The 21,347-nt window shown below is 40.8% G+C and overlaps 1 protein-coding gene across 3 annotated transcripts in view; it reads right to left on the reverse strand.

Annotated features, from left to right (window-relative positions):
- Nucleotides 1–21,347, reverse strand: part of FAR2 (fatty acyl-CoA reductase 2) — a 136,205-nt gene that overhangs the window by 72,546 nt on the left and 42,312 nt on the right. For all 3 annotated transcript variants that reach the window (XM_032688323.1, XM_032688325.1, XM_032688324.1), the window contains exon 2: nucleotides 1,954–2,179. In XM_032688323.1, the coding sequence (XP_032544214.1) occupies nucleotides 1,954–2,142 (189 nt within the window). In that variant the 5' untranslated portion in view covers nucleotides 2,143–2,179. The remainder of the gene's footprint in view (nucleotides 1–1,953; nucleotides 2,180–21,347) is intronic.

The raw sequence follows: 21,347 nt of genomic DNA on the forward strand, positions 1-21,347 counted from the left end.
GCCAAGTGAGGAGATAAGCCAATAGTATTTATACATAAGATGCAAACAAAGCTTATAGAAGTCTTGAAAAATAGCTAAGCTTGTCATTTCCAGGGCACTTATTGTCCCTCTGGGCTTGGCACTGTTGAGGCCACATCTTGAGTCCTGTGTCCAGTTTTGGGCCCCTCACTACCAGAAAGACATTGAGGGGCTGGAGCATGTCCAGGGAAGGGACACGGAGCTGGGGAAGCGTCTGGAGCACAAGTCCTGTGAGGAGCAGCTGAGGGAGCTGGGGGGGGCTCAGCCTGGAGAAAAGCAGGCTCAGGGGGGACCTTCTTGCTCTCTGCAGCTCCCTGACAGGAGGGTGGAGCCAGGTGAGGGTCGGGCTCTGCTCCCAGCGAACAAGGGACAGGACGAGAGGCCACAAGTTGAACCAGGGAAGGTTTAGATTGGATATTAGGGAAAAAATCTTCTCCAAAAGGGTTTTCAAGCACTGGCACAGGCTGTCAAGAGAAGTGGTTGAATCACCCTCCCTGGAAGGATCTAAAGCCGTGTGGATGTGGCACTTAGGGACAGGGTTTAGTGGTGGACTCAGCAGTACTGGGTTAATAGCTGGATTTAAAGATCATAAGGGTCTTTTTCAAAACTAAATCATTCTATGAGACACTTGCACAAAACAACCAATGTGATCGCTTCCTTTTATATCACTCACAAATTTTCCTGAACATGAAAACAACCTACCCTCTGTTAAAAACACACCAAAAATAATTGAACTCTGTTCTTGGACAGACACAAGATCTTTTCTAGCTTGCTGCCTCAAAACATTAAGAGGAAAAATGCATTTTTTTCTCCCAGTCATTCTTGTTTCAAAGTTATCTGTAGATCTATTTTACCTCTAACTTCTGTAGAAGGAGGAGGACTATTCTGCCAGTCAAGTCTCATTCAAACTTATAGGCCAATACTCTAAAGATATGTTGACATTTCTCAGATTAATTCCAAGTAATTCCTTGCCTGCTAGGGCCAGATCTGTCCCTTCCTCTCATTTCACTTCAGCTCTGTACAAATTCACACTAGCATTAAGCATTAACTTGAACTCTGGCACTTACCAAAGCTGGAGGAGTCTGAGCAAGTCCATGACCTCACCACTGGCCTAAAAGCCTGAGGATCCAAGAGCCTTGAGGTTCTCAGGCCAAGTCCACTCTAGATAACTGGTCTAGCAGTATCTCCTTATAAATTTCTACATTAAATATAGCAAAGGGCTTTGACATTGTTCTTGCCACTAGAAATCTGGATTTCCCCACCAGGATGGCAAAAAAAGCCTCTGCAGAATCAAGGGACATGGGTGGAGGTCATACAGGTCTGTTGTTCAGCCCATAGCCTTTGTATTCTACTGCAAGCATCTTTGGAAAACACCCTTTTCAAATGCAGCAGCATTTTATCCCTTGCTAAATGACGTTAAGCTGGAGCTGACATAGAAGATGGCAGATGCCCTCCTGTACTGCAGCAATGTAGCCACTAGGCTTTCTCCTGTGAAACTATTTTAATTCTCCAATAAGGGCGAGGAGCAGGGTGTGATGGGCTCACACTCCGTTTTATTTCTGAATGCTAATGTTCACACATTAAGTTTTAAAGGAGGGGGAAGGAAAAGAGTTTATGAATGCAAAACGCTGCTCTTCTTGCGAAAATGAAATTTGCTACGGTAACACACTTTTGACAAAAAATATTCTCACCAAACAGCAATGCAAAAAGGAAGTACAAAGATTACATCATTACAGCGTAAGATGCTGCATCCCCTTTCAAAATCAGACCCAGGTTCACAATAATGTAAGATTTTTTTTGGTTGTTTTAAACATACCAAATATATGCAACAGCTACAGGAGAAGTTGGTTCTTCATGAATTGAGTAAAACAGGAGTCCTTTGCTTCACCCAAATGGATTTCAGATCAGATTCTAGAATAAACCATAGAAACTTACCTTGCATTTCAACATGTTGGCCACTCTCTCTTGCATTGATTGTCCTGCTTTTGGCCTGACAAGAATATAAATTGCTTTCACCTCAGGGCTGGAGCGCAGGAGTTTTTCCAGCAGTACTTTGCCCACGAAACCTGTCGCTCCTGTGATAAGTACAGTCTTTCCATTGTAATAAGCTGAGACTGCAGACATGGTGCTTTCTTGTTCTGTCCTTTCCTGCAGCAGGTACCTGAGAAGAAGAAGAAAGAAAGGCTTTTATAGGGCTTTTGGGAGAACCTTTCTAGTCACCTATGGCAGCTCACGTTTGTCAATGGCAATTTAGAAGAGGATTTTTTTTAAAAAGTCTTTACTGTGAAAATATACCACAAAAATCTGAGAAGCTTAAAAAAACTCAAGCTCAGCCTTATCCTCCATGTGACACCATAGCTGCACACAGCAGTCCAACACAGCTCGTGCTGTCCAAGACTCCCAGCAGTAGATGCTCCACACAGTGTTGAACAGTATTTATCTCCTACACTGTGAAGTGGCAGTCATGAAGCTTTCTCTGGAGTTTAGGTTGCCTGAACTCCCTCTTGGAGATCCACTGACTAAATAACGGGGCTGACATGACCAGGCTCCCACATGAAGTGTCCCAGTTAAGTATTTTAATTAGATGCAATGGTTTCAGGCCTGTATGACCCCAGCCATCCTGATTCGAACTCTTAAGTTGATTAAATGACAAACAAGGCTGGACTGAATCCTCTTAGAAAAGCCCCTCTCCCTATTAGTCCAATGGAAGCAAAACAACTCCTGTCTTTGAAGTGCTGCAGATCACAGCAAGCATAAAACATTTATACTGCAAGAGAAAGGCTCATAAAAAGTACCACTAAATGTTTTTATTTTGAAAAAAGCCTACAGAATTCGAAACAACAAGAAATGAGAATAGTAGAACACAGTCAATCAAGTATTCAAGAACCAGAACAATGATCTTCAGGTACCCCAGAAAAACTTCTCTTCCTCCTGCAGAAAGCTTCAGGAACACTGTTGGCCATTTCAAGTTTCTCAGCATGAGTGAACTGCACGCTAATAAAATGCAAATACATCAAGACTTAAATACTGCATTTGTTGCGTTTTTGCAGTCTTCTAAGAGTCCCTGTTTTCACCAAACCTTTTGCATTTCTGAAGCCTAGTAAACCACTGAGGCACAGTGAAGTGCCTGACTTAGAGAAAAAACCACAAGCCTTCATACATTGTTCTTGTTCCTCTTTCCCAGTGCTGCCTGGGACCACAGTACTTCACATCAAACAAATGAAAATCCCCGAATTTCTTTATCCAAAACGAATCATCAGGTGTAGAATCTGGTTTAGAAAGTGGGTCAAGCAGAATAAGTTCTGAGGGACACAATTTTACGAACTAAGAGCTGTGAGTATTCTGGCTCAGTGGATTTGGGTATTAGCCTACTTTCAGATATGGTCTAGATTATAATTTAAATGAACACAGAAGGTCCATCTAGGCCTATTAAAAACCTGGTCTTATTAAAGAGCTGGCCACTTGGGAAGTTAAACAAACAGGTTAAACTCTTAGATAATGAACTTATTTATAACGAAATGTCACATCTCATTCAGGTTCGGAAAAACTGAGTGATACTGGATGACAGAAACTTGCAGAACCTGGGAGTGTGTGAAAGGGTGTGTAGGGCCAGAAGGAGCTGGTAGTTTAGCCAGATAAAATGGAGATGACAAAAGACTTAAGAAATTTGTCACGACACATGCCCTGCAACACAGAAAAATTAAGAAGTCCTTAGTCAGTAGAGACCATACAAAATCTACTGACCATCAGGAAACAAAAAGATAAAATATAAGACTTCCAGCCACTGGATCCTTACTTCAAATTCATATTCAGAAGATCATATCTTCCTAACCTCACCTAATATGCTGCTAGAAAAAAAGGTACATTTAGAAAGTACTTTGCACCACAAACTTGGAGATTACCACAGTGTTTAATAGGAGTTCCTCTCCTTCCCCCACTTGAGGAGTAGAGAGCAACTTCCCACCTGCATCACTAAACATTTCTGTTTTGCCTTATAGTTGTAGATCACTGCACAAATAACTGTTAAAGGTTTCCACATGTGGACATCAATTTATTACGTTGTTTCATTGGGGTTATCTGTTTCAAAGTTATCCAAAAGAGGCTTCATCTGTTTTGGCCAGATGTCCAATGCCTGCTAGAATAGCAAAATAAATAAATCACACTACTTTGAAGTGTCCCTAAAATTAACCGTGCAGCCAAACTTCATTCAGTGTTTCTGGCAAGGACTACACACACATAACTGACAGTTCTTCCCCATCTAGTCTGAGACCATTTTGAAGGTTTGATTCCATAAATTTGGGAAATCAACTGCATCTCCCAAGCTATTCTGGTATGACGAAAATGGAAGCGCACAGCCACTGAAAAAAGGAACTTCTAAGGCAATCTCCTGTTCCTCTTGATTCTTGGCTTAACTCTACAGGGTTTAAAGACAAAGGAAGAAAAATCACATCCTTTCTATTTTCTACAGCAAAGCAGTCCAAGTGAGGCAGCACACAGTTAGTAGGGCCAGTATCAGAGCTGGATCCCATTGCTCAGGGCCTCATCCACAATAAAAAGCCACAAAGAATGAGATGATGTTTGCCTATTAAGGGATCAGATTTGTGTCTGCATGCAGTACATTTATTTTTCCCTTTCCTAAAGGAGCTTTAGAAGAACATACAAAAATCTTGTACCCATTTGATGCCATGATCACTATCAGGAAAGAATATCTGTGTATTTGTTTAATATGCACAAACAAATTGATGTTTTGAGATCATGACACAAGAGCCAGAATGCTTCAATTTGATATGTTCAGACAGATCCCTCAATCTCCGCTGTCTGAGCAAATTTAAAGAGGTTTTTACTAGGTTCCAAAATAAAAGGCAGATTTCAGTTTATATTCAGGATTGCTAAAATTTTCCTTTCAACTTAGTTTTGGCTTTTTTATCTTTTAGAACTATCTTTGGGTTCTTTTGTATTTTTAAGAGTGTGATTTATTCTTCTCTGTTTTAAATAATTTTGCTTGGTCTTTGTAAAGAAAGTACTGAAGAAGGTATGGAGACTTCAAGGAACCAGAAGATTTCTGAGGTTAAAGGGTGTGATCCAAGAAATGCCTGCTGACCTAACCCTTTGGATGTCTACTTCAAAACACAGAGAACTTTATGCACGCCTTTTTGGCTTTTTGTATTCAGTCAATGGAACAAAAATTGTTTGCTGCAGAAGGTCATACTTTACTTTTGATTTTAATGAAAGAACAGTCAATACTGAGCATTAACTATTTCCCAGTCAATTAAACTGCAGGAGATTAAGTGTCTGGTAGAACTATCTGAAGTTTGAAACATGGTCAGCAATTGCTGTGAGCTGACCCTTACTGAGGTAAAGAAGGATAAAGACAATTTCTTAGCCTAAGGTTCCTCTCTGTTCCAAAACTGACTGAAGGTGAGAAAGCCACTGAATTGTGGAGAAAAGCCCACACAAGGGCTTCTTGTAGCCCAATTCAAGTGAGTCATTACAGGCAACTGAGGTTTTAGGCACTAACTGGAGCAGGGCAGTGATCACTGATGCCTCCTGAATTACTGAGTGCAGCAACTCTGCAGCAGCACAGATCTCTCTGATGCTCAATGATCTTCACCTGGAGTGGGGAAAAAAACCCTAGCTTTTTCCCAGAGAGCCAGAAATCCCACTGAGCATCTCTGCAGACACAAGTGTGTACAAGCTGCTCTGAGGGTGAAGCTCTGGTACTGGTGCCTGTAAGAGTCTGCTCTGGATCAGCCATAAAGGGCAACCTACAGGGCTGTGGTACAAACAAAGCCATGATCCTGTGCCCAGGGCATGTGCCAAAGGGCAAGCAAAGGGAAAGGTGGGAATCCTGCCAACCTAATGCTTTCCTCCTGCAAAAGAAAACCCTCATATCCTCAGTAGAATAGTACAGGAGAGCCTTCCCCCACCAAGAGCAGATACAATTGAGCTGGTATTTAACAGAATAACTACACTGTCCTCATCTTCCACATATTTCAGTGATGCCAAATCCACATCTGGATTGTAGTGGTGTAATGAAGAGTCTGACTGCTACCAAAGCCAAAGTGATGGGAAGGGAAATGTGTATGTGAACCCTGCCACTGCCAACAGCAGGTCAGAGCCTGCAGGGGGTTAACAAGAGATGGCAAAAGGGAGCAATGAAGGACAGGTAGACTGGAACAGGCGACTATTTCAGTATGGCTTAGATCACTGCTGGGATTTCCATGCCCTACTGAACTAGGGCAGTAACCATTTCAGAAGCTTTTTTGTTGGGATATTTGTCTTTTCAACTCAAAACCAAAATTACAGTTAATGACAAATAATATTTTTTGAAACAAAGCTACAAGACAGTGAGAGTCCTTTAAGACTAAATAACTTCTGGCCTAACTTTAAGACTAAATAACTTCTCTGAAAATAAATTTTTAATCTTGGGCGCAAATATCCAATCATACATAAGACAGGTTTTTTTAATAAGGATTCTGGCAGAGTCATAATTAAACTGGGACATGCACAGAAAGAAAAATTCCTCTGTTGCTTCAGAGAACTTGCATAGCTGAGATCAGAAAAAGCAATATAAAGTGGTCACAGACTATTTCAGTCTCATCAATTTGCTTCTTCAGTCTATTAATTATTTTATGAGTTTAAAATGGACTGAACACTGGGGATGCCTGAACAATGTATCTTCATATAATTATTTTCTCTTTTACATTTTGCTCCAGGAAGTGTGACAGAGACTCCATAAACTAGGCATGTAATTATAATACATAAAAGCAATTCTTTTCGTTGCCTGAAAGCACTTGTTGTTAGTTTAATCATCAGCAAATAAATAATCCCACAAATGGGACTGTAACAGGAACAACCTGATCTTTTCACTTTTGTGGACAGTAGAGGTGGATACATGAACAATGAGCAATTTTCCTCCAGTGCCAATGCATATACAGCAATTGTACGGCTTGAAGTAAATCATTATAATCCAAGGAGAGCATGCACGTGGATGCAGATGTAGGGATAGTGTTACCACCACCTCCTATGGAGCAAAATCCTCTCTGAAACAAAGCATCTTTCCAACCTGCTGACTCCTAGAGCAACAAAAAGCTCCATTCCATGCTTAAAGAACAAAAATTAAAAATACAAAGAAAAATGCAATAAGTATCTATATGTTTCATCTGTGTGCTGGCACTAGAAACAAGGGCTCTAACAGCATCCATCAATTCACAGTGAGATCTCAGGTGTATGCAGATACATTAGTTGTGCAGGCTCTGTCATTTGAGATGCTTTATATGGATGTCAAGGTTTTGTTGAGCACCAGGATCTGCTGCAGAGATTTCACAGCTTATTTTTAGCCCCAGGACATCTGGAAGTAATAGAGCGTGCTGTGGCCTTAGAGTCCCAGAGCAGAGTCTCACACCATGCTCTGTAGCAATAGCTGAAGCAGTGACTTGTTTTTCATCACAGTGACTTAACTCTTGGCTTCTCAGTAACACCAAGAGGAGCCTTATGTCACTCAGTTCCACTGATTTCATTTACTGGGCCAAACTCACAACCAGGGAAGTTCCACTGCCATGACCAACATTTCAGCTGGGATCAACATGAATTAGCTCAGATTAGAGCCTTTATATTTAAAATATTTTCTGCATTTTCAGTAATAAATAACAGTGACTCAGAATGGAAAATGGCCGTAGTTCAGCACTGCACAACATTTGTGCTGCTAACAAGAACAAGCAGAAAGTACCAGCAATGATGCACTCGAGTTACATAATGTATTTCCAAAGGTTTTTAGCCACAGGAAGATTTGTGTAGCACATGATGTTTGGGAAGAGGTGGGGGAGAATTTTACTGATGGCAAAAAATGAAGCAAAGAGGATGTTAAAATGGCTGTTCTAGGGACAAATTAAAAGATCCTTATGGTTTGTTAAACTTCCATGGTTATTTAACAGCACTAACAACCTACCAGCAATAACAAACTGGCAAAGATAAACCTTCTCTCACTTAGCTACAGAATTAAAAGGAAGGTCATAATCCACCCTTTGTACAGGCACTATAGATGCTAATGCAGCATAAAGAAATAAAATCCTGTGATTCAAAGATGGGCACATTTACAGCCAGACTGAACTCCTGATGATAATCCTCTTTGCGAGAGATTTTGCTCCCAGCAATTTACACCAAATATAAATGTTGTTGCTAGAAGCCTGAAGGTTAAACCACTTTTCTCCAGCTAATATATTTCAAATCATTTTTTGTTTGCCAACAGTACCGACTCAACTCCATAACAGCATATCCAAGGAGCAACATGCAAGGAGAAACTCTCATTGCTCCCGGAAACCCTTCACGATTTGAAGAATCACACCAGTTTTGCAATTCGTGTTAATTTACAACAGTTAAATCTAAAGAGACAGTGCAGTGTGACAGCACAATTAAGAGTTGGAGGCAATGAGCAGCGTGCACAGCCTGATCCTGCAAACGCTGAATGCTGCATCACATAAGGACAGCATCTCTTGATCCTCTGGAAATCACTGGGAGTTGTGGCTGCTGGGCTAGAGACCTGCCCACAGAACAAGATGAAGATGTAGGGCAAAAGTTTGAATTTCGAGACGTGGTCATTGTGTAAGCACTACCTGTACAGCTTCAGAGACCATCTGACTCTTTTCAGCAGCCCAAACTGTTTGACCCTGTTCAGAATTGGAGAAGAACAAGTGAAGCACAAGGGCCACTGATGCAACACAACACAGGAGAATCCCCTTGAGTTTTTAGTGGAAACTGTTAGTCTCTCTCAGTCTATGTTCTCTCTAAAACTGATGAAAACAAGGTTATAAACATTTCAGAGCTGGAACGAGGCAACAGTGCTGAGGACATACCTACGTGTGTGATACAGGATTTTCAAGAACAAATATTTCTCAATAGCTCAAGTATGGACGTATTCTGCCTCTCCCCTATTTAATCAGCCACCTTATAAGAACTGCAGCTACCAGAGCCATGAAAGGAGCTGTTTCTGCAGGCTCCTTTCTGCATCACATGTCATCTGTACCCACTCTCCCTTTTTTTTTTAGAGGGAGCTCTCTCTTTTTGAGAGATAGTTGTTGGAAAGCCACTGAGTAAATCACAGGATCTAAGCTTAGGTGCTATGCAGAGATCAGGACTAGAAGGGACTTTTTGCTCTGCCTCAGCATAATTAAATGCAGACATCCTATGTCAGAGCATTTTTGCAGGCAATCCATTCCCTTCTCTTTCCCCCACTTCACTCTTCACAGCCATTTTCACCTTGCTTTTTCTCCTAGGATCTCTACAACCAGCAGTCCTCTCCCAAGACCCTAAATCAGAACCCTTGCCCTACCCACTGCACACCAATCACACTGCACCCTACCACTGCAGGAGGGAGGTCTCTCAGTGATTAAATCAGGAGTCTGTAACTCTCTCTGTGATAACAGTCTGGTCTGGCATATTTATTTTATTTTAGTGATCTCAGTTGATAACTTAATTAGCATCCAAGAGCTAATGTATTAGCATTCGAAGGTTTTCTGTCCTTTTCCACTGCTTGGTCTTGTCCCTTGTCAAAAATATTGGCACCAGCATATATGGCATTTGTGGGAAAAGCTGGATTTACAGACAGCAGGTTGGGTGGGCGTGTTGATCTGCTGGAGGGCAGGAAGGCATTGCAGAGGGAACTGGACAACCCGGATTGATGGACTGAGGACAACTGTATGAGGTTCAACAAGGCCAAGTGCCTTGAATTGATCTTGATCTTGAAGGTATTTTTCAATCTAAATTATTTTATGACTGGGCCAGTTCAAGCATATTCACATACAATTTGAGGGTAAAAGGAGGATGAAGTGTTTCGGTGTTTTTTTCAAGCCTCACTTTTGGAGCAGTCCATTTAGCACAGCTGCTCTGAAGGGACAGCAGCTTCAGGGTAGTTACCTTCCCACCTATTTTCCCATTCCAGCACTCACAGAAAACCATCCTACAACAGCCCAAACCACACAGGGTAACTAAAAACTGCCTACATTTCTGAAACAAATGAAAAAAGAAGTGGTGATTGATAGCAGCAACGGGGGTATTTATGTGACTACAGCAACCATGTTCTTCACAAAGGCACTGTCATGACATAAAAAAGAATGGTCTTCACTCAAGATTCTGAGTCAACAGCAATATTGATCCAAGTAGATCAATATAGTAAGTAAATCTATGTCATGCAATGATGGAGAGACTGCCTTCCTGGAGAGACTGCCTTCCCTTTCCTACTGTCACTCCATCCAGCTCTCCTGCCAGGTAAATACATAAGCACAGTGCTTAGGAGTCTTAACAAAATCAAATGAAACTGCATTTATATGTTTTCATAACAAAACATAAAAAAGAAATTACAGAAAACTGAGGACAATGTACAGGAATATGGTGAAGTGATGACCCCTTAATGACCATGCTTTTAAAAGACACTTATTTACCTTCCTACTGTTACAACTCTTTTTCACAGCTATGTCCAGTGGAAGATGTAAACAGAAAACATGAGTAGCTCTGTACCCCTGTGCATTTTTATGAGTATATGTGCATATTTTTGTTTGTATTAAGCTTCAAAACAAATGCAAAATAATTAATAATTGGCTGAATAACACCAGCTGAAAGAAAGCAAGGCAGTTGTAGGGATTCAAATATACACAGTTTCTGACGACCAGAGTTCCACACTCGGTCTGTCTGGATCTCCCAGAGTATAAGGGATTTTACTGAAGTCTTTTCTTTAATAATATGCATGTACTTGTATAGTACATGCACAGAAAACCATTTTTAGGTTGTAGACACAAAATCTGTCAACTGCTTTTTCCCTTGAGCCTCAACCATTTTTGAGTCATCAAGACCCTGATGACAGTTGGCTATAGAACACCTCATACTGCAAACCTTTATAAGATGCAACAGGGCAAATATTCCTTTTCCTTCATCCCTTCATACTGCCTGAATTTGCTAATACCTTCCTTGTAAGACAGAGGAAACTACTTGGCTGAGAAGCTCTTGACATGTTGTGAGGGAAATGTCTTGATGAGCTCAGATAATGGAGTAGCATGGTTTGTGCTGCTTAACAGAAAAATGTAGTGACTGCACTAAGAAGTTTAGCAGTCCTGTGACAGCAAGCTAAAATGAAATTTCACACTTTGGATCTCAGATCTAACAGAGTGGAAAAAATTACCTGCTGTGTTCGGACACAGATTTAAGGTTAATTAAATAACTGTAATTATTTTTCTTTCCAATAGAGAGCTCAGCAGTCTGAGCAGTTTTATACTGAGGTTTTATTAAGAAGCTTAGTCTAGAACCTGGTTACTCTTGCCTTGGTTGGGATTGAAAGATAAAAATATTGGAATATATCTCACTAAGAGGAGTCTTCTTATAAGGATGACCAGAGTGATAGTTTATACTATTAATTTCATAGCAAAGCATATATAATTACAGACACATGTTTTCAAGCCCAAAGATTTAAGATATCTTTAAGTGGGTTTTTTAAATTGAAACCTGACAGAGAACATTATCAATTGAAATACCACAGGTTTGCCTTTTACCTTTGACTCAAAACTCAGATAGGCTAAATACAAACAAAAAGCATTTATTTTCTTCATTTCTACCACTTTTGTCTGTTGTTCATACTTAGAGCATTTGATGTAAACCTGGCAATCCATCAGACAACAACTGCAGCCTGGATTGTTGGTTTGTCCAGCTACTGAAATAAGACAGAAGATATCCAGGCTTCTGCTATGCAACATTCTCCTATCAGTGAATTCTCAGCAGAGAGGAAGGATCAAGCCCTTCAGGAACAGGGAGGAAGCTCAGCCAAAGCATATTTCACTCCAGGAAGTCCACAGGGGATTTTAGTGCATGCTGCTGGCTGGCTCATTCTGCAGCAAGCCAGCATCTGTGATCAGCTCTCCAGTATTTCCCTGCATCCCCTGCTTGTTGAAGACAATTCTGGCACTACCTGAACTAGAACCACAACACACTGACAGCTCTGCTGTCAGAGTCCTGGGCACTGAAATAAGGACCTTGCACAGGCAGCACAAGGGTGCACGGACCGAGGCAGCTACAGCAGCAAAGCTGCAGCAGTTCCAGCTGGGAAGGTTCCTGCCCTGTCGTGGCTGTCATTGTGCAAATGTGATGAACTGACAAACATCCCCTTCTCCCTTTGGAAATGCACAGAAACCACGGCAAGGAGAGTCCAGGAGGCCGCTTCCTCCTGCAAAGACCCATGTGTGGAGCATTGGGAAGGGGCAATGGAGTTCTTAAGAGAGAAGCCAGTGAGACAGAAGGCACTGCACAGGTTCAGGGTGTTTCTGCCTCCCATTACACCTCACCATTCTGGGAAGGCTTTTCACTGCTTTGACTCCCTGTCTGGATGCACTCCCCACCTCTTTAATCCCTGATCTATAGCAAGACAAACACGGAGTTACATGCACAGCCGATTCCTGCTGCTGCTCCCGAGGCTGTAGGATATCTCAGGACCAGGGAATTAGAGTTTCAGATGCACCAGCGAGACTACTGGTTTTGTCCCTGCCCCTTCCAACAGCAAATGTCATCCTAAGAGCTTGCAAATTTTCTTTTTATTTGGGATCACAAACACAACATGCAGGCAGCAGGAGTGAGAAGGCTTTCTGCTCTGGAAATTTCAGCGGGGAATACAGAAGCAGCCCAGCTAAGCCAGAAGCATCATTAGCCATGTGAAAACAAGCCATGTATTAATAGGTAGCTCCAAGGTAGCTGCTAGGATTTTCAGAGGAGTAAACCTGCGTTTGATCAAAGCAGAAAACTGAAGAAAACCTATTAAATATGGGTAGGATGAGGGTGACCATGTCATGGATGCTAAGTGTGACTACAAAACATAGCTTCTATTAAAAAAAAAAAAAAAAAAAGAGAATGTAAGAGAGCAGCAAAGAAGAGAGTTTGTAGAACTCCCTGTGATCAGTATCTGAGTTAGTGTGTTTATGCAGGACTTTCCATTCAGCTTCTACCACAATGAACTGAGTGTGCAAATCCAGGAGTTCTCACCGTGCTGCACCCAGAATTACTCACAGCAGCTTAAAACAAAGTAGTTCTGTGATCTCTAAACACATGGAGCCAAATCACTCCTGGGAGACAACCCAGCGATCTGCATCACTGATGAAGTGGAAACTGAACTATTCCAGAAAATAATTTCCTTAACACTGAGAACAAAAACTGAAAGAAATGAAAAACAACTTATAAGGGCCTCCTCACATGCAGGACATAGCTCAGTAAGAAATGGGAAATGGACAGAGAACCTCTCATTTCTTGATATCTGACAGCCACCACCATAATATTTTGGGATAGATTTTAAAGACGCAGTTTGTAAGATGGTATCAACAAAACACAGAAATTATGGCCTTACTTGCACTTAAGTTTTAAAACTTCTTTTTCTACTCCCATCAGCTCTTCCCTTATTCGAAACCGGGCTACATAATAAGTAAGCAGAACTCATTCTACTAACGGTAAGAACACTTTCACAAGATCTTTCATAATTCAACTGATTGCACTCTTGATACTAAATATTATCTCCATTTCTGAGAGTTTTGTTATTCTCAAGAGGTAGTTTTGCTAGCTCTTGATCCTCATCAGATGGCTTTAAGGATTTTTGACTCTTCTGACTTGTACACCTCTGTCTCTTCTACCAGGATAAACAGCCTGAGAAAACAGAAATAAAACTAAAAAGCAAATGTAAGGCGAGTCCGAAGATGCTGTTTTAAAATACAGAGAGAGATGCAAAATCCTGAAACACATATCCCTCCAGCAGGCTCCAGATTTGCTGCATCCCAAGCCCTTTGGGATGGGAAGTATGCAAGTGCTGTCGTACCACTCACAACAGGTCTCTGATCACAGCTGAGTCACACAGAAATTACCAGAGTGGAAATACTTTTTGATATATATTTATATATGTGAATCACTATTACAGCAAACACAGCACAGCAGTGTTTATCCCTCCCTTATGCTGTTAAAAATGCTTTCTTTTAATGAAGTAATGTGTTTGTTCAACCCCGGCTTTATACACATTAACTAATGGTCTCTGAAATACCCAGTGAAACAAAGAAGATGTGTATTTTATTATTCCCAGTATTAGAAGCAATGCAATTCACAGGGGTTGCTAATGAATTAGAGTTAATGATGCAGTGCTAAGCAGCCACTTTTTCTGGAGATTTGTTTAGGTCATACTATAACAGGGATCAGAAGTAGCTTCCATTTCAGAAACCAATGAGCGCAACAGCAAGAAAGACCATATATGCTGTAAGACACATTGATTTTATCAAAATAGTTGCTGTAGTATTACAATTTCATCATTCTCAGGTGCCTATGGACATTTTAAAAAGTCCTGTGTTTTTGTTGGTTTTTTTTTTCGTTCTTGGTAGGTTTTTTTTCTTGATTTTTTTTTTGCCATGCAGTTATTACTCTCACTCAAGAGCAAAAAAAGACAAAACCGTGGATTCAGGAGGGAAATAATAATCAAATGTGGAAGAAGCCAACCAGAAGATCAAAAATATATCCTTCCCAATTAGATTTTCTCACAAACTGCAAGGAAAATACACTCCTCAAATCTCCTCACTCAGTTTCTGTGAAAGACAGGCAGCACAGCCTGCAGATTTCTCTCCCCAAAGTTCTCCAAGAAACACAAACATTTACTCTTCAGATAAAGGGAAAAGAGCAGGAAGAGGAAACTAGAGACAATTCCCTGGAGTTACTGAAAGCTACATTAAGGAACTTTCCTCTTCACATCAGCAGCTCTGAATAATGAGGCAGCAGAGAGCTTTGCAGCACTGGGAGCCTTTGAAATACACTTGTCCAGAAGGCAGAGACAATAAAATGTCAATAGAAAATGCCTCTTGGCTGGCACAGAGAAAACTTTTCCTCCTTTTCCAAATACAGGGACCAATTTTTTTTCTTCCCCTCTTCTCCAATATTTAGAAGACAAGCTGATGAGAGATGACAAGGCTCACTCATAGAAGTTCAAAAAAATCCAGCACTGAATAAAACATAAGTGCAGAATCAGAAAAAGGATGGTCAGACTGTACCAATGTCACCTAATATATCCTCTGTGCACTGAAATGCAAGAAGGGAATGGAAAGAAGTAATTCAATGATGATTTAGTTCTAAAAGTTCAAGAAAAGTTTGAATTAAGTTTAAAGTATTTGAATAATCCTGTTGTAATCAGTGCCAAGTTCAAGTTAGTGCGCATATGTTCTCCTTAATTACAAATTTCCTTCTCGTCGTTAAGAAGCTCTGCATTCAAAATTTACATGCTCCTATACTGAATAAATTTTTTAAATTACTTTTTAATTTTACTTTTTATTGGCCAACAATTAAGATATTAATTATCTGATAAATAAAAATATCCACAAATTTCGCAATCTTGGTTCCCCCCCATCTTATCCTAGCATGATCTATAAAATAAAGAAATTCCTTGGAATGGATTAGGGTGTGCCTGCCCTGAAAATGCACAAGACCACACAGAGTTGGTATATTAGCATAGTTTCAAGTAGCACAGTGAAATACAAAAATAAATACGCCTCCTATGATCGTTCTTTTTTTAAAGCCTTTTCTATTCTTGTAGGGACAGGAGATTGCTATGTTCCAAGGTAGAAGTATTTAGGACCCCTCTAAAATGGAAGTATTTACCCATATCATTTAAGAAAAAACAACTTATGACTCAATTCCTGTTAATGATTTTTTTATTACATTTTTCCAAGAAATGATGCTCTCTTTAACTTTTGTATGACCTCATGACCTTCGAAACAAAGCTCACAGTCTGAAGATATAAATATCAAGCAAATGTTACTAGTTCTCAAGCAGTATCAAGTTGCTTTGGTGCTTTTAGCTCCATCGTCCTAAGACACAGAAAGCAGCCTCATTCTGTCTTACACCTTTGTAATTTTGTGTATTTTAAATTTTGATATTCAGAATAAGCCTGATCTCCTCCTCTTAGTTCATTTGTGCCAAGCAGAACACAAAAGATTTGCCTTTTTAACCAGGTCTCTCATATCCTGGATCCTTGCAATCCATTAAGAGTCCCACACAAGTCCAGAGTCTGTCCTCACACCAGATCCTGGAGATGCTGTGAAAATAAACATCAACATGTGTTGTAGCAACCTGTGTGTGTGGAACTACCTCTCAGGAAACAAACTGTTACCAATCCCTTCTTCTCAAAACAGCAGCCAAAAGGCACGAGGTCCTCTTGCCAGTGCCAGTGCCATTGCATTCATTGTCCTTGTTCTTCAGACACAAATTATTCACCTCCAAGCCTTGCAGCATGTGTTGGACATCCCCCACCTTGGATTTCTTACTGCTAATCTTGGGCCCAGATAAGAGTCCTATTAAGAAGGGCTGACATAAAGTACACAGAGATTGCCAGGCTGGAAATCCTTTGCCAAAATACACAGCTCAGCTGGGCAGGGACACAGTAAGTAGCATGTATCCACACTAGGCTTCCACAAGAAAGAAAAAAAATTTTGTTACTAACAGCCAAAATATACACTGACCTCGCCAAAAAGTAATCTTTGAGGCAGGATACTTCCTGCGATACAGAGATATTTACTAAAATAAGCACACAGAGATTAGGGCTCCCACTCAACTACACCTCTCAGGGAAAAGAGAGTAGTAAAGTAATACGTGGCAGTAACAACCATTTTTTCTCTCCAGTTTAATGGCATAAAAGCAGGACCTCCCTGTTGTTGAGAGCAAAAGCAAAATGAAATGGGAGAGGTGTTTCTCTCTACTCAAAATTTTATTTTTTGAAGTCTCTGTAGCACAAAATGCTATTTTAGGAAAAACATTTTTTTTTCCCCTGGCAGTGCAAATCAGCCCAAAACTCAGCATATTTGGCTTCCTGAAAATTTTTCCTGGCTGAGTACTCACAACCTACAGAGACTCCCTGTTATAACTGTTGCCAATTCTCTTTGTTGACCCCTTTCCAAAAGAGGATGAAGAGAGAAAAAAGGTGGCAGTCAGAGAAACAGTGCAACCCAAGCATCCCTGTTTTATCAGAAAGGTATTTGAAGGCAGAGTAAACAATGCTCCAAGGTGGCCTTAATTTGCACTGGAAGCCAATGTTGGTTTTGGGAAGTTGCCACCACATTCACTGTAGGCTTTGCCACCACATCCCTCCTCTTTGATTTTGTACTGAACACATGCCAAGAAACTTGGATTTTAACAACTGAATGGCAGAGATGTCCTGCAAGAGACACAGTCCTAAATAACTGGAAGGGAAAGAAATCATGCCTGTGAATACAGTGTGAGCCTTTTGACAGAGGGAAGCTTAAGCACAGATACAGGAAGGACAATGGTAGGTGATTTGTCCTGGGAAAAAAATATTAATTTGATATTAATGATACTTACTTGGAAATTATTTGATCTATTTGAAATCTGCTAGTAACTCTGAGGATAAAATGGTTGCTGTTAAGACATACATATTGAGGGGCTGAAGAATAAATGCAATTAGAGTGATCCTGTGTACCCAAAATTCCAAGAGGATAAAGAGGTTGTCTAAAGAGACTGGATGACCTGTTTCTTACAAATAAGAGTCAGGTATTCTTGTAGATTTTTCCAGACCTACAGAAAACTTCAGCATTCCAATTCAGGTTAGAAAGTCGTGGAGTTTAGCAGGACAGAAAGAACTTATATTGAGTATTTCACAGAACAAGCAGATCATCCTTAGAAACAATAACAGAAAATAAAAACTATTATCTGCCATCTAAAAGCCAAGGGAAAGCAGAAGAAAGGCACCTTTGCACTGCCAGGTTCCCCAGCTGGCTGTGAGGTGTCAGGTTTGCCAGGTGCCAAACGCTCCATACAAGCAATTAGCAGCACTAATGAGTGTAAAGCACGGCGATGCCTGTAGGTGATACAGAGGTTCTTAAATCATCTTTACACTACAGGAAAATCTTCTGATAGCAGATTGATCCTTCCAAATTTACAGTACCTGAAGTTTAACTGAGACAGAGCCTGAGCCAATTAGTTTGCTGTACGTGTAGATTCATAAGCCTTAATTACAACACTCTTCAGTTCTGACAGTAAGACTGAGACAATCAGTGCAGTGTATTTCAGAAGGGAGAAGCACCACTGACCCTCAACTGCTCTCTTTTATGAGTTGCACTCTGGCTAAACACAGAGGTTCTGGCAGCAGCTTTAAGGTTTTCTAGAAATTTCTACCTTTAGCAACTCAGGCCATATTTTCTTGCCCCTTCACTTGTGCAGGAAGAAATCTTGTGTGGTCAAGTTGTGAATTAAACAAATACACTGCACTGGTTTAGGATGTGGCTTGAGAAAGACTTGTGTCAGCACTGCAGAGGGTGTTGTGAGACAGTGGTCTCACAACAGATGAGGCAGAGGCAGGAAAAAGCAAGACTTTGTTAGTCCTGTATCATTGCCAAGGCCTTCAAACTGTGAAACACTGGCCTGTCAGCAAGAACATTAATTCTACCTTTTTTCAGCAAGTACTCCAATTTTAATATTTAACAATCATTACGGTTATAGTAACTTTCCCCAGGATTTGCATGATGGCTCACTCAATTTCAGTCTACCTCTCCAACTCCTTGTGGGTGTTTTGCCAATACTCTGCTACTTCCCTTCAAAGACTTTCTTTTCTTTCCCCTCATTTATAGAATCATAGCGATGTTTAGAAGACAACATGCAGGGTTGTCTTCTGAACTGGGAAGCTTGAAAGAGGCCACGTTGGCCAGCAAGCAAGGAGGCATAAAACAAAACCACGGTAGCCACCATCAGCCTTAAACCACCACTTGTATGAAAGAGTCACAGCTGGTAATGGAGAAGTGAGGACTGAGGGGGATCCCTTAAAAGGGAAAATCCTAGCCCAGCATTGAAGAGAAGCTTTAGCATCCCTTACAGGGCAAGGATTTAGGAACATGGCTTACCTGGAAAAAAATCAGCCCTTACAGAAGCTTATCAGCATGCAGTTAGCTTAGTCAGGAAAGCCAGCCCAACTCCCTAGTAATATGGGAAAATTTTTGCATAGCACAGGGATCATCCAGTCCCTCCTTTCTCTTTGCTGTGAGGGAGGTGCTGTAAGGTTTGCAGGAAGTAGAGAAGCCATTAGTTATTAGGAAATAAAACAGCTCTAGGACACACTGGGCACACGCAGTCATGGCATACCATGAAACATGGGAGAAGAATTGCAACACCTACAGGCAAGTTGACACTGTAGCCCAGGTGAGTTTTTTATTTGACAGATATTTCTAGAAGATATACCCTGCTCTTTGCACAATGGGTTTAGCATTTTTAATTTGCAGTTGAATTGAAGGATGAGTCACTTTATCACAAAACAACTCCAGCATAAATCAGGTTTCAGCCTGTGACAGCAGAACTATTCTTCACACACTACAATCTGTTAAGACAATTTAGCACTCCTTTCCTAATGACTAGGAAAAAGAGCCCCTTTATTCTAGAGTGTATTATATCTTCATTTTCACTGAAATAGTGTAATATGATGCTTTCATGTTCTTCTCCACACATCAAAGCAAACAGATTTCAGGCTGTAGATCTTCCTTGTGCCCTATCCTAGAGTAAAACCAGTCAGTCCAGCAAGAAACCAGTAGACACTCAGAATAAAAATAAGAATTACTTTCTCTCCTCACAGAGAATATACCTATTTCAGCTGTATCCAACAGATTTTCTTGAAAAGTTTGGTAAAGTACAAGTGAAAATATGTATGCTTCACTCATACAACTTGTCCCCCCACTTAACAAAGGACAATATTGACACAGTTAAGACATACAAAAAAGAGCTTGTCCCTTTTACTGTAAGGACCTTAAACCACAATCCTAAGCAAACAGACTGAGTAGCTGTGACTGAAACAAGCCTCCCTTGACTCGCAGGGCATGGTAGGGAGGAAGGTGGGAGGAGAATGGCATGAAACACCTCGAAAAGAAAGGAGCTCAGTGATCTCCTGGTGTCCCTTGGGTGTCCTGTCTGTGCCACCCATCAGCAAGGGGAACCTCCACTCACAGAGACATGGGAAAGGCCCTTGTTACATTGGGATCTGGTTAAATGCTGGACCACACAAGCAAAGCTGTGAAACAAGGGACCAGCTGTGACCTGCCTGCACTTCAGAATTCCTTGTCCACTGTAACTTCCATTTTCCGTGAAGGAGTCGCTTTAGCCCACAGGCTAAAAACTAATCAAGTAGCAGTTTGATCTTTGCAGTATGGCACCTGAAATGAGCTAATTGGGGTTTTTCCTGTTATTATGACTCCTAGGGCAGGTGTTTTACAGCCTCTTAATGAAGAGAAAAACTTGCACGAGCTACTAGAGAGGCCTTTTCTCCCTCAAAATTACATAGAGACCATCTCAATTAAATACCATTCCACAGGAATAAATATCCCTTTCACAGAAGTATTCATTGCAGGAAAAGAGCTGATGGCTGCTGCACACCTGCTGATCTGGAGATCTTTGTGGTAGAGCTGAATTAAACATGAACTTTATGAAGCGTTGCATAAATGTCCCACTTCTCTCGCTATAAAACCTACTTTTCATCTCAGTAAGGTTCAATAAACTGTGCATTTTACTTTATTTTTTCTACACAGCACACTACATGTGCCATGGTTTTCCTCTGAGAGCACACACAACTTCCTCAACTTCTTATTGAAAATGTTCCGCCATGTCACAACCTACAATATATTATCACTGTCAGCTGTGCCTCCTGAGGGACTGTATCTCCCCACAAACACACACTCATGAAAATCCTGGCCTATGCTGGGACCTTCATTCTGACAGAGCTCTCCACATGCAAAGCAGGAGATGAATAAATGTCATTCACGAGGATAAAAGTGCTTGGTCAGTGACCACAGCTCGTAGTGGTCAATGAAGAGATCTCTGAATTGCCATTCCCAGGACTCATCCAAAGTGGTGGAGGAGGACATAGTGTTAATTAGGTCTTTCAAAAAAGCTCCACACCATCTTTTCTCCTTCTGAAAACCAAAATTTTTTGTAACCCTACATTCTAGCACAGAAATTAGATTTTAGGTTTTTGTATTCCTATACAGCATAAACATAAATGCTGAAGTTAGTAGAATTCCCTGAGGGAAGGAAATACCAAGTTTTAAATCAAGTCTAGTTATTCCTCCTCCTCCTTTCATCTCAATCAGTGCTTGTTATGTATTCTACTATTAAATTTTTCCTCGTGTATCTTTTCCAGTCAAATCTTTTGCTCAGACTGTTCTTTAAAACCTCTCCCTGGTTTGCCGACTGTCATCAGAGAGGGATGAGACAGAGCATCACAAAAAAGCATCACAATGTCTTTGCCTAAACATGATGAAACTACCTTGGGTTCATCTCCATTTCACATT

This window comes from Chiroxiphia lanceolata, chromosome 5 (assembly GCF_009829145.1).
Source record: "Chiroxiphia lanceolata isolate bChiLan1 chromosome 5, bChiLan1.pri, whole genome shotgun sequence".
Lineage (NCBI taxonomy): Eukaryota > Metazoa > Chordata > Aves > Passeriformes > Pipridae > Chiroxiphia > Chiroxiphia lanceolata.